This window comes from Solanum stenotomum, chromosome 12 (assembly GCF_019186545.1).
Source record: "Solanum stenotomum isolate F172 chromosome 12, ASM1918654v1, whole genome shotgun sequence".
Classification (NCBI taxonomy): Eukaryota; Viridiplantae; Streptophyta; class Magnoliopsida; order Solanales; family Solanaceae; genus Solanum; species Solanum stenotomum.
The window spans coordinates 46,133,395-46,148,370 of record NC_064293.1 but is presented as its reverse complement, the minus strand read 5'-3'; the positions used below and the strand labels follow the sequence as shown (position 1 = coordinate 46,148,370).

Here is a 14,976-nt window from a genome sequence, read left to right as displayed (position 1 = left end):
ACATTTAGATAACATATATACCTAAGGTCCTGGCTAGAATCAAGCTTGTTAACGGAGAAGATGTGTGAATTCATTATTTTTCTGAGATTTCTCCATTGAGGTTGGGAAGTGGGAAGCCAAGAAACGGAGAACATGTGAAAGTTGTCCATTTGGACCGTATCAGGAATTGATCTGCTAGAGAAGGCTAAGTCTTGCTTTTGGAGCACTTGTTTAGCCATGTTTGAAGAAGAAATCACCACTGTTGTTATTTGGCCCAACTTCAGATGCATAATTGGGCCATGAAAATCAGCGAGTTTGGCAAGGGATCTATGGGGTTGATTGCCTAGTAGGTGAAGATTTCCGATTATGGGTAATGGAAAGGGTCCTGGAGGAAACTTTCTGCTTCTATTTCTTGTTAATGCTACTAACAAATTAAAGCCTTGGAACAAAGTCCAGGCAAGCAAGAGAACTAGAGGAGTGGTATAATAGTCCATAGTAATTGACGTTAAAAAAAATGCGTTTAACTAATTTATCACTGGCTTATGATCAAGAACATGAGCTCTAGACATATATTTATAGTGGTATATACAATAAAATTTCGAAATTTCAGAACATGTTTTACCTAATAAAATTAATGCTGTAACATTTTGACCAAATCGGTCAAATATGTGTTACACGCAAACTATTAAACGGCTAAGTTTGGCAGCAATATAATGGGCATGGTATTGTCTCGACAATTTGAGTAATTTAGACTTTTAGTTCTTAAAAATATTACTATTATCATCGTTTAAAATTTATTTGATATGATTCAATATTTTAAAGTTTGTTTTCAATATTTTGTAAATCAATAATCATAGCTAGCATGTTTGATTTGGATTCACATAATCATATAATAAAAGGTTAAACTATCCTGTTAGACATACATTACTATCATATATACTAGTATTATCACTACTTTTAAACATATGCATATATTACCACATTTAATATTTTACACCATATATTATTTAAGATACAATCAGATTTCACATCCCTTAAAATTAAGATTGATTAATTATCTTCTTAACTCTTTATCATTGAAGCCGTGGATTCTATGAATTTTCAAGTCTACTTTTGATAAATTCATGATGGTGTGTTGTATCTCTATTAACTAATCATTTTTGTCATAAATGACGACAGAGATAATGGGAAGAAGGATTAAACATGATTTCTTCAATATGTATCTGAAACTTTATGTATCTCAATCTCAAAAGTTTTGAATCTTATTTTATTAGATGTATCTGGTGTATTTAAAAAATTAATGTATCTTTTTGTTTTCATTGTATATTAAGTAAGTCTACATATGTCTATTAGGTATATACGTATATTTGTATCTAACGAAGATTTATTACCTTGGTAGATATTGTCGTTATATAGTTTTTATATATAAATGTATCTAAAGGATATAAATTAGATACATGAGGGTCTCTCGGAAACAGCCTCTCTACCCCTACGAGGTAGTGGCAAGGTCTGCGTACACTCTACCCTCCCCAGACCCCACCTAGTGGGATTTCACTGGGTATGTTGTTGTTGTTGTTGTTGATCATGTATAATAGATACAAAATGTATTTGTAGAAATCATTCTAAAAAAGGACCCTCAGATACATGCATCACTATTATTGTACGTAAGATACACCTTAAATAAATAATTATATATATTAGAAGATAGACATATAAATATATGTAATTAAGGAAAGAAATAAAAATGATTTACAGCAAAGAAGATAAAGTTAATTATTCGGATTTTGTGAAAGCGATATATTTGAATATTTTGATATAGTTGATATGCTGGATTGCTGAAAATTCTTTAGAATAGTCAATTATTCCTTTAATTAAGAAAATCAAGTACAATCATTTAATTCAAACGAATAAAACATGTATCTTGCTTATTAAATTCGTAGAATACATGTATCTATCGAGTTAAGTTACATGTATCCAAAGAACGAGATATGATACGAGAAGTAATATTTAAAACTATTGTGAATCTTAATAATTAGGACCTAAATTAGTGAAATTTATGTAGTTTGCTCCTAATAAAAACTTTGACTTTTAAAAAAACATCTCTNTTGGACATTACAATGTCCCATCATAAACTCCCTCTTATATAATAGTAGAATATGAACTATATATAAAACTATTGGCTTGGGACAGCTCGGAGAGGACGAAGTTTGGCCAAGGTGAGGCCAAATTTCTCCTGCATGTCCATGTCCATGTCTTTTGGTGCAATGTCACCCTCAATTTTCCAATTAAATGTATTTAACAGTGTGCCAAGCATTATTGCGATCATCCTAATGACCTTAATGCCAATGGCAGACCAGGACAAATTCTCCGACCAACACCAAATAAAATTAACTCAAAATTTTGATCTTGTACATTCAATTTTGAATCCTTAAATCTATAAGGGTTAAAACACCGAAGGTTCTTCCCATAGAGATGAGTCCCAGCCAATTGACTGTGGGGTCTAACTGATACATTTCTTTATCTATTGCAAATACTTTCTTCTCGAGTATACAAAATCCAACCAAATCGTAAATCGAGCCAAATCAAATTTTCATACGGATCTGCCAAGTCTCTTGAGAAAGAGGTGTTGGAAATTAAATACAACATGGTCTTGAAAATTGCTGCACAAATATCTACCGCCTCCCTCATTTGGCTACTCCTTTTACAGTAAACAACAAGTTCTTCCATCTTCCTATACCTTAAAATTGCAAAAATGATTCAGTAAATAATTAAAAGTGTGGATTCTCTAACAGTTTAATCTAGGTCGATTGAGTCTCACTAAAACAATTTATTCTAAGCACAAACCTAAGAGGGCATATTATTAATTAAATAAAATATAATTTCTTAACTGTTTAAATTTAATTATCGTACCTCTCTTTGATTGTTGAAGTGTGTGACTATTCGGCTGTTAGAGAGAGCATACTTCTGTTTTGTTTTTAATGGGTCAAGCACATGAAAATTCTTTTTTTATTATTTGGGTGACGGCTCTGCCTGCTACTCTGTGTGTGACTATCTCATCTAAAACCTTATGCTGTTAGAAAAAACGCACTTTTATTATTTAATTATATTCTCAACAATGACTAGAGTTGTTATTTGTCCCAACTCCAGACGCATCATTGGGCCATGAAAATCGGCGAGTTTGGCAAGTGATTTGTGGGGTAGACTGCCCAGTAAGTGAAGATTTCCGATTATGGGTAATGGAAAGGGTCCTGGAGGAAGCTTTCTGCTTCTTTTTCAATTTTGATATTCCCTCCGTCCCTTTTTAGTTGTCCACTTTAGAAATGACACACAGATTAAGGCAACAATGATTAGCACAGTGAAGTTACAATTTTACCCTTNTTTTTCAATTTTGATATGTTATACTATATCAACCGTACAATGGCCAACCCCAATGTTCTCATAATTGATTCATTTGCTGGTGATCGATATTTAATTTGTGGAGTACGTTTCACCTCTTTTTATTGGTGCACATGCGTACAAGTACAATGATAAAAAAGACGATCATTATTCTCTTATCTCTATCTACAAGTTTTTGACAATTTCTCTCTCCTTAAAATAAGCAAGTAATAACTGTTGAAATGCCTTTCTAAAAAAAAAAAATTGGGGCGAGAATTTTTTATTTAAAATCATTATTGTTTATGAAACTGCATAAAATTTCAAATTTAAATTCTTGAAAGAAAGAAGAAGTAAAAATTCATATTTTTAAGTATAAAACTTGACTCATAAGTTTATATTTTGCAACAAAAAATCCATCATCCTATATTTATAAAAGAGATTCATATTCGACATGAAAAAAATGTTTATATCATGTGGAAGAATTATTTAGTTTAAAATCACAAGATTCAAAAATCTTTTTTACTTTTTAAATTTTGTTCACAGATATAAATTAGGGTCCTAATTCTTTTGTTGACTTTAATCTCATGAAATAAAGTAGAGAGAAAAAAATTACTAGAATAATAGGAAATATTATAAGAATATACTATTTAAGAACTTAATTAACAATATATGTATATACTTCTTTTTATTTACAAAGTTAAGTTTTTAATTACAAACATGACAAAATATTTCATTTTCGTTTTATCAATTTATATATTTTATTTTTTGATTTATTTCTTTTTTTGGGGGGATTATGTTCTAAATTTATGGGATTGATAATTATTGTTTACTTTTTAGTTTCCAATCATAATTAAACTCTTTTATATTATTTTTTTTGCCTATATATTGAATTTTCGATTTTTTAAAAAATATACTACTATTCGGTTTATTTCCTTTTTTTGGGAGGGTTATGTGCTAAATTTATGAGATTGATAATTATTGTTTACTTTTTGGCTTTCCATTCATAATTATACTCTTTTATATTATTATTTTTTTGCTCATATATTGATTTTTCTCTCTCTTAATTTTTTATTCAATCAAATCAAANATATATTTTATTTTTTGATTTATTTTAGGGGGATTATGCTCTAAATTTATGGGATTGATAATTATTGTTTACTTTTTAGTCCAACCATAATTAAACTCTTTTATATTATTTTTTTTGCCTATATATTAAATTTTTGATTTTTTAAAAAATGTATTACTATTCAGTTTATTTCCTTTTTTTGGTGGGGTTGTGTGCTAAATCTATGAGATTGATAATTATTGTTTACTTTTTGGCTTTCCATTCATAATTATACTCTTTTATATTATTATTTTTTTGCTCATATATTGATTTTTCTCTCTCTTAATTTTTTATTCAATCAAATCAAATTATTAACTGTAGCCTTCTCTTTAATACTGTTTTCATACAAATATCGTTTTCCTTTATTATGACCAAATTATTTTTTTTTTAAAAAAAAACTGAAATTTTTAAAGTTATCTACATTATTTTTTTGACAAAATATATTAATTTGTTATGGTATGACTTAAATAACCATTTGAATCCAGAAAGTTTAATAAAGAAATTAAAAACTTGCATATTATATAGATTTCGTACAACTTTGATGTTAAGTCTTATATAATATTATAAAAATCACAATTTTCATTGATTAAAATTTACAATTATTTCATAACCATTACGTATATAAATTTGTGCATAAATAGACAAGTTAATAATAAAAACATGCAAACAAGAATGTGATATCATTCAATACACCAATAATATGATTCATCGTACCAACATAAACCTAAAAGTTTCAACTGCATAATGTTTCAAGTAAAAAAAACACTACTATTAAGCCTGATGCACAAATCTGAGGCAAGTTTTCTTGTTATGCCCGGTGTATCACATGTACTAAAAGTGACATTCCTTCTCTTGCATTTTCCTTCGTTGAGTCCCTTCTTACAATCATTATTTGGTGTTCGCGACATATATCACTCATTCAATATTGTAATCCAAGTATTTGCCTGTTAGATTAAAAAGTAATTAGTGAAATTATTAAATAAGTATTACATCTATAACATGATACAAATTAAAATATATAAGAAATTAAGCAATACATACATAATAAGAATGGTATTTTCACAGTAATCAAATTAGACAAATTGATATATAGAATGCTTTTATCTATATAAAAATTGTAATCATGTTGGTATACAAAATGGTTTTACGAATGAAGCTAGCTTTCTGATTTTTTTATTGTTTGGGTATGAAGTATACCAACACAAAACAATAAGTATTTTAACTAACTTGATAATTATTCAAATTATTGTCTATAAACATCCCAAAAGACACTATCAACTACACCCATATATGTACCAAAAAAATATCACGAAAGTTGGTGTTTATATACAACCTAAAATTCACAATTTATGATGTTTATTAAAAATATAATATACACGATCAATTACACCAAATCATATACACCAAGTAAACTATCAATTACACCTAATATTCTACCAAAAATTATTAACGGAATTTAAAGTTTAGATACAAATTAAAATAGACCATCATTTTCATCAAATCATTTACCAAAAAGATATCAGTAATTTGGTGTCTATAAACAACGCAAAACACACTATCAATCATACCAATAGATGTACCCAAAAATTATCACAAAAGTTGTGGTTTAAATACAAACTAAAATATAACAATTACATAAAAAAAGTTCCACAAATTCTGATTCTTATTACAAACATAATATACAATACCAACTACACCAAATGACCTACACCAACTAAACTATCAATTATACCTAATATGTAGAAAAATAAAACTCCGCATATCAAACCACATCAAATACCAAAAAAAATAATCACAAATTTGGTATTTAACAACAACGTAATAAACACTATCAATTATACAACTCAACCCATAAAAGTAATTTTTTAAAGGAACGATCTTAAATGCATCATCATATTCAATCCTAATATAACGAGATTTCGAAGTAAGATTAAACAACTAAACACCTAATTTTGTTTTTAACACAAAAACATATAACAAGATTACAAGATGACGATCACAAAAAATATACATGTCTCATCGTCTGTCGTGTTGAATTAGAATTGAAAAACTATTTGTATCCATAATTGAACAATCGAGCAATGGGGAGAAAGAGAGTTTTAGTTTGGTTTAAAAACCTTGTTTTATCAGAGAGAATATATAACCAATCTGAGTAAATCATGGAATGTAAAAGAATTGGAGAAAATCAAAGAATGGGGAGAAAATCGTGGCTGATTATTAAACGGTACTTTTTAAAAAAAATATATTAATTCCTATTTTTGAAAAAAAACTATTGTCATTTTGTTGAAAAAATAAATTATTGTTATATAATGGTTATTAAGGTACTTGATTTGTATACTTAAGTTTTTTACCCATAAATAAAACCATTATCAAGACACAAAGAAGTACTTTGAGATTGGGATTAGAAATCAAATTATCTGTTGGTTTTGGACAACAAAGACAGCCTAAATAGCAGTGGGCTTACTCTTTGCTCAAATTTCTGGTCTACCTAGCCCAAATTTCCCCAAATACTATTGTATAAATTATAGGAACCACATATTATAAGTGCTAAATAACATCTTATCCCTTCTAGTTTTCTATTTACCAAAAATCCCTTAAAAATGATGTTTGCGGGATACATAGCGTTGTGCACGGGATACATTAGGTTTGATGCATTCCACATAGTATGATACATAGCATTGTGCACGGGATACATTAGGTTTGATACATTCCACATAGCGGTATACATAGCGTTGTGCACGAGATACATGCGGGATACATAGCGTTTGATACATTCCATATAGCGGGATACATAGCGTTGTGCACGGGATGCATGCGGGATACATAGGTAAATAAGGGATTTTTGAAATAAGTAGGGATAAATGGATATTAAGGTAAGTAAAGGAGTGTAGTTAAGAAATTTGTCCAATACTATTTCTTGGCTCACTAAGTAAGAACAGTTGGCACATTACCAATTTAGTCTACTGTACTCGGGCTAGAAATACCAAACATAATAAGGCTCTATAGCTATAGTTTCGATAATTGTGCTCCATACATATAGTTTTGTTTGCTATGAAAATTGTGGTTTGTATATTTCTTTATTGCTTGCGAATATACAAATAGGTTAAGTGTATACAAATTCTGTATTTTTACATTTAGGAATTTTTCAGAACTCCGTTTGTATATTTCGCTTACCAATATACAAACAAAGTAATTTATTATGAATTTTTCATAAATTTACAAATAGCTAGGGTAAGCATATACAAAATTCTGAGTTTATACAATTAGAAACTGAATTATACAAGATTTATACAAATCAAGCGAATGTAGGTAGAGTACCTAATATAGGCTAAATGTTTGTTATTCTGCATAATTTTCCCAAATTATTATTAGCTAATTTTAATAGATCAACCAATGGCACATCTACACCATCGTGTCACCTTTACCTAATATAGCGCGTAACGCATAATGTAAGAAAATTTCTTACATTGATTGTATATATAACTTAGATCGTTCTTAAGATGGAAGGCTTAGTAAGGATAAAGGTAAAAGAAAGGTTCCAAGTATGCGCAATAACTTTGAACACAATTGTTTGCTCGTTAGAACTTGCATAGAAATTTATCTTACTATTAACTTCGTATTAGCTGCATTTCAAAAACTAGTGTAGCCAACAACTAAAAAAAATTAAAATACAAAGGTATGTGATTACAACATAAGCGGCCAAGTGTTATCTTTTGCCGCAATCTCTCCTAGTCAACCTCTCATGACCAGTAAAAACAAAAGCCTGTGTATAAGACTCATCAAATTAAGTATGTCTACCAGCAGCTTTGCCACAAAGAAGAGCATTAGTTGGTATGTCATATTCATTAGCTAGACTTGGGGTTGGGTCGTACACTCTGAGGTACACTTGTTGTCCAAGATATTGCCTATCCCACATAGCTGATCTCAAATTCCACATTCCTTGGTTGTCCAAGGACACCAATATGGCAGTCCAAGATTTGGGATATACCTGCAAGAACCATTTCACATCGTGCTTAGAATGATAATCATTTTAAGTTATATACACATTAGTGTAAAGACGTTTCTACACGATCAGTGTAGTTTAACATGTTATAGTATGTTAGTTACCGTGTGTAACATATTTCCAATCAATGACCTTATAAGTGACACGATTGTGCAAAATCGTTTTTAACACAGTTGGTGCATTGGTTAAATTGTTGCATTTACCTGTGTAGTATGTCTAGTCAGAGCATCAACAAGATTGTACTTATTTCTACTTGCTTGTGTCCATTTGCCAGATCCGAAACTGCAGATTAATAGCAATAGGTAAGAATTAGAACGAATTTCCCCTGTTATATAACAAGGAGAAATGGAAATGTTTGAAGTGTTATGACATACCCTACAACCCAGAAATCATAGCCATCAAGATGCCAAGATTGCATGGCAGCCTCATCGTTTTGGAAAACAATTTCGATGAAATCATGGTGAGAAGTTGGAAATACAGCTGTGCCTAAGTAAGGCGAACCACCAGAGGGATAAGCTTGAATGGAGTTCAAGTTGAACACTCCGGGGATGTTGAAGTGATCAGCAAGCTTTAGTGGAGTATCAGGATTAACATAAGAGACACTATTGACAGCATATCTCAGCTTTCCATTGATAAGAGATGCTGAATTAGCCATAATAAAAGTCCTTGATATTGTAATTTTTCCATAATGGAATGAACCCTGAGGATTTGGCCTAGCTGCATTTGATGTCAGATTCCACCTTCAATTCAGACAAAAAGACAATTAGGCCATGGAAAACTATAAACAATTCTAGTTATCAAGTATCAACTATTCATGAAATCTAAAAATATCTGAAGGTGTAGTTCAATAATGTAGTAGTGCAAGAAAGCAGTGAGTACACATGAGACTTCTTGTGGATAAAAAAGGTACCTAAATGTTCTGGCTTGCAACATAGACCAATGCATTTGGCCAGCTGGAGCAGGTGGCATGGGTCCAGAAACGGGCGTCTGAGAATTAGTGTAGTGGAGAACTGAAGTGGCGGTAAAACTTATCCTGGAGAACCTTGTAGAAGCAACAATGTAGTAGTCCTTTGGAGGCTGATCCAACGTGACAAGGACAGACATAGATTGACCAACATGGACATCAAGAGAATCATAGAAGTTCTGCAAGACGTGGGATCCTTCAACCTCGACAACCCTCATCTTATGGCCCTGAATTCTGAAGTTAATGGAATTTTTCAAGCCTACATTTGAAATCCTGAACATATATGTCTTTCCTGAAGATGAAAAGATAGTCAGTGTTAATGAGTTGTTCTGTTTGAGGATTAGTTTCAATTCAGTAAATCAAAGACAGGATCAGATTATTTCGATAAATGTTGAGAATGACCTTGATCACCACTGAAGGTAGACTGTTTCTGTCCATTTATTAGGAGGCCATTTGGATAAGGAAGAGACCTCCCTGAGTCCAATATTTGCCTCAATACCTGCAAGTACCAAACAGAATATTGAGAACATCACAAAATTGAACAACAAACTCTTCCATGGTCAGACTTTTCTATAACAGTCAGGCATGAGGCTCACCTTATGGCTGCTCTTGTACCAATCACCAATAAGTAAACTGAAATCTCCAGCAGGTTTAGCGTATGGAACTGAGATCACAGATCTCGCATACACGTTAAGTGCTCCGAAACCTCCAACAGCTCTATGCAATTGAGTTGAAGGGAAGTATGTGTAACTTCCAATCTGGTCTTTTGTTTGGAACTTGTAAGTGTAATTTGAATTTATAGGAATGGGACAATTTGTTCCCAAAACTCCATCTTGCCAAGAATTCTTTCTTTGTTTGATTCCATTCCTAAACAGGAAAGACATGTAAGTCTACAGTTCCAACTCTTCCCCAACATTTCTATGACTAAAAAGGCAACAGAAAATCTACTTCTTTATCCGATAGTTAAATCAGCCCTATGTTGATTCCCACAGTGTAAATGAGATAGTAAAAAGCAGTATATAGAAATCTTTTTTTCGAAACTGTCCTTTTCTTTCCTCAGCACAGTGTAAATTATTAATACTGCTAACTATTATAAGAGGATGCCGCTCAAAAATGTCAACAAAATACTACTCTTTTTGAATGTCTCGACTTACCTGAATTGATTGTCTATAAGATTTATGATATAATGTCTAGACCAAATTCAAGCAATGATCAGCATTATATAAGCATACATATCGGGAACAGATTTGAAAAAATACTCACCATGTCAACAGAAGAGGCTCATCCAACTTATTAATCAGATTGAGGATTACATTGTCATTTGTGACGAGGTCGAGTCTTGGACCAGGAAATTGACCATTAATGAGGATCACCTATAAGTTCAAACTCATCAGAAATTCAAATCAACAATACCTGCAGCTAGCAGTACAAAAATACGAAGAAAAAAAAAATAACAACCTGTTGAGGAACACCAAGAGGAGAAACAGTTCCATAAGTAGCAGTCCATGTGAAATATTTATAAGTATCCTCTGCTTTCACCAGAGAGACACTCCAAAAAATGAAGATTCCACAAATCAAATGAAAAAGTGCAACATTCCCCATTGGAGCAATGCTTAAAGAATAGTTGTAAAAATAGAAAGAATGAATGAATGAGGAAATGTATGATAGATCTAGTGAGGATTAGACATAAATAGTATTTGAGGAAGTTGCCAAAAAAGAGCTCCACTGGGTGTGCCTATATAGTTGATGCCAACTTTCATATTCGGCGCACTTCACGCGATTCCGCGTTATTATTGCTAAATGAGTAATAATTACCATCTTTCTTTTACTTTGGATTCACTCTTTTTTTTCGCTAGTTGTAAAGAAGACTGGAAAAATTGTAAAAATGGCAAAAAAAAAAAAGTTGAAAGTTAAATCCCCCATAAATCTCGCCGTCCATCCGGTCAAATATTAGACCGACTCAATCGTTTTTTAGAAAATGTTTAAAAATTTCTATGCTTTCTCACCTCTTTTTTTCATCTTTATCACGGTTAATTTCTATATATTCTCATCTTAATTTTTTCACTTAACAATGATAAGCTCATATAGTTAGTTGTAAATTACCAATAATGTTACGATAGAATGGTAAGTACTCCTTCATTCAGAGACTTCAGCTTTGAGTACCCTGGTTAGGGAGCGTTTTAGGTCTTCTTGATGCGAATTCAGATTACTCGCAGAGTTGGGTATGAAAAAAAAAAAGGGTTGTAAACTACTATTTGGTGGTTAGTTTTACCTTTTTAACTTTTGACTTTGTGATACTAGCTAGTAATTAGAAGCATCATTTTACTAATTAAGACTATCGTAGAGATTTACGTATTTCTTAGTATCATTTTTACCAATTAATGTTTAATTTATCTTGGAGATATACATATAATTAATGGCTAAGATTCATCGGAAACTATTTTATAAGCTACCTAATCATATTAAAATATTTTTATTTCGTTAGTCATGTATGTATAAAATTTAAATATAAATGCATCTACTTCTTTTTATTGCCTTTTAATATGTGAAGTACATAAATAAAGATAGTAGCTAGAGGTTGAGTTTAATTGGTACTGTTTTATTGTTGTGAAATTTGAATACAATGACGTGAGCCATATGAAAATATTTAAAACCAATCCAACTTGCTATTAGTTTACAGCGGCCATTTTTATTTTTATTTTTAAAAGAAAATATTCTTTTATTACTATTTTTTTTTGTTGTTCTCCTTTTAGTGCGTCTGAATATTTAAAAATTTTAAAAATGTATAGTCAGTTGTTATTTCGAAGAGAATCGATGTCAGCTTTCACATGTATATTGCATGGTCAGAAATCAGAATTGAGAATCCAAATAGCTTCATCTCTTTTTCCATTTTCATTTCTCTTTTTTTTTTATATAATTTTTCTTCTAATTAATAAATTTCTGCTTCTCTAAATTCACACTAAATTTAAAAATCTGCCAACATGCATCTTACTGTTGTAAATTTTCACTACTTTCAAAAAAATAAACATCTTACCATTTTATTTAACGATATAGTTCTCGAAAAAAGATTTATTTTTTAACATAATATTTAGACAGTAAATTTTATAAGTAATAAATAATTGTTGAATCTACAATGATTTCAAAGGGACTCCTGCCTCTTGGCAGATTAGTAAAGTCAAAGCAATTAATGTCCTCCCATATTACTAGTAATAATGAACTGTCTAAGGATTATGATCCAAGTAAAATACTACGTACTACAGTTTCTATCTGTCGAGTATCTTGGTACTTTCTAATTTAGTATTTAAAAATGTCCACTTAAAATTGAAAAATAAATAATTGTCTAGACTAACCATTATTTTCCTTATCTTATTATGGAATCTAAATATAGGTTCCATTTTTATTTGAACAATTGTCAACTTCTTTAAATAAATAAATAATTAATTGAACCCATTTCTATTTAAAAAGCATTATTTTAAAGAGCGAGCCTAAATTGGGATTAGAAATATTTATTATACTACTAACAATTGCATATGATAGATATAGCCTATAAGTGCCAAATTAGTGGAAAAGACTGAATTTGAGCGGATCAAAATGAGTTAAGTTGAAATGAGCTTAAAGACATAATAAATCTTTGTCCAATTATCATTAATTTTTAATTGTTTTATTTATTTATTTATATTTAATAAAAAAATTTATCATGATTATAAATAGTACATCAAAAAAAAAAATTAAAAAACTATTTAAAGACATTTTAACAATATTTCTCATAGATCATTTTGAGTTGGTTGATATCAATCCAAAATTTGTTGGATTGAAATGAGCCAAGTTAATAAATAAGCTAGCAGGTTAGTAATCAGCCACTCTTGGATGAATTAGGTAGATTATAATTTCATGGGCTAGTGACTTATTTTCTCGCTCTCACGAGAAATATAACAATATGAATTCGAAGTTCTCATTTGTTGATCGAATAAATGAATCATATGACAAATAGAAAATTGAAATTATGCTCGGTAATTAACAAATGTTGGTGTAATCAATTAACAAGAACTTCTATATAGATTGTTTTACTATAATTAGTTCTTTTAACATCTTTCCTTTCTTGTATAATCATCACATATCATAAAACAACAGTTGCATTTTTCAGCATTATAATAGACAGAAATTAAAGTCAAAGACATTATATAAATGGAGAAGTTTCCGTGGCGTGGTATTAATTTAGAGCTTCAATCACTGATCTTAATGCTTAGCGTTTAACTCAACATCATTACTGGCAAATGACAATCATTTGCAATAATAAACGGCTATCGAGTTCACGGAATCTTTTATAACAAGGAATTAGATAAAGAAATTAATTAACTATGGTGGTTAGCAAAAAAATCATGATTAATTAGTATAATATTAAAATGAATATTATTCCTAATTGGATAGTTAATTTGGAAAAGGATTATTTGGTAGTGAATGATGGGGAGCCATGTGATTTTTATAGGAGTTGGGTGCCACACGGAAAAGGTTTTTCCCACCGCCATGCTTCCAATTTAGGGGGCACCCCAAATACCTTTTTCGAAAAAATAATTTAAAATAAAAAGGGCAAGGAGAGGTAGAAAAATAAAGTGGAAAGAGAGAAATTAGAGTAAGCACTTGTTCATTATTTTAAAAAATAAATTATTATTATTTTTAATATTTTCTTCATATTTTATTCTTAATATAAATATTTTAAAAATATAATACAAAATAAAATTGATAAGGGTGACATAAATTCAAATATATAACAAATAAAATGGAGCAAAAACAAAGGAGGAAAAAAAACAAAAAAATCACGGTAAAAAGGAAGGAAGACGTTTCCTTTTCCTTATAGTATAATGTTTTAAGTTGAAGATTATTCTCTTTGATTTTGTTTTAAGGGATAATAATCAGTGATCTCCTCTTAAATTTTGTCTCATAACATTGATATTTTCTATAATGTATAATATTACCCCTTACATTTTTATTATAATTTATTATAATAACTTTTTTAATGTCAGGTTAATTTTCATTTCATGTACCAACAAATTGATGTAATTCTTCATTATTAGGTATGTGGATATAATACACCTCTTCGTTTCTTTTACGCATTAAAGTATCAAATTATAAAAGGTTTAGCGTACAAATGAGAGATAATAAATGACATTTTTCAATCTTATTGCTCCTTTACATCAAAGTTACTTGCAATTTTTTGAGTCCCAGAAAACAAATTAAAGAGAATTAATAAGTACAATCAAAGCAAGTTGGATACTCAGTATTTTTTTGGCCTAACCCATTGGTGACCCCCTAAACTTGGCACGAAGTTTCACTTAGGCACCTCAAGTGGGCGATGTTCATTTTAGACACCTCATGTAGGGTCTCGCTGTGTCATTTTGACACTTTTCACAATACGTGTGCTACACAAATTTTGAGCGCGTCAGAGACTTTTTTTGTAAATATTCTGAATGTTTTTGTAAATATTTTCTTCTCCTTCTTCTTCCTTGCTTTCTCCCTTCCATCTTTCCCACCTTCTACCATCCTCCATCACCA

General features: G+C 30.3%; 2 protein-coding genes across 3 annotated transcripts in view; both read right to left on the bottom strand.

Moving 5' to 3' along the window:
• Positions 1–14,976, bottom strand: part of LOC125848869 (geraniol 8-hydroxylase-like) — a 77,064-nt gene that overhangs the window by 1,780 nt on the left and 60,308 nt on the right. The window contains exon 1 of one of the 2 annotated variants that reach the window (XM_049528814.1): positions 22–473. The exons of the other annotated variant lie outside the window; for it this stretch is intronic. Within the exon in view, the coding sequence (XP_049384771.1) occupies positions 22–473 (452 nt within the window). Of the gene's footprint in view, positions 1–21; positions 474–14,976 lie in introns of those variants that run through there. 2 annotated transcript variants of the gene reach the window in all.
• LOC125848868 (L-ascorbate oxidase homolog) lies at positions 8,045–11,131 on the bottom strand. The gene is made up of 8 exons (XM_049528813.1): positions 10,885–11,131; positions 10,690–10,799; positions 10,023–10,293; positions 9,829–9,925; positions 9,373–9,718; positions 8,837–9,202; positions 8,666–8,744; positions 8,045–8,447 (listed from the first exon to the last, which is right to left on the bottom strand). Exons 1-8 carry the CDS (start codon positions 11,026–11,028, stop codon positions 8,244–8,246), a joined length of 1,617 nt encoding a protein of 538 aa, XP_049384770.1. The 5' UTR covers positions 11,029–11,131; the 3' UTR covers positions 8,045–8,243.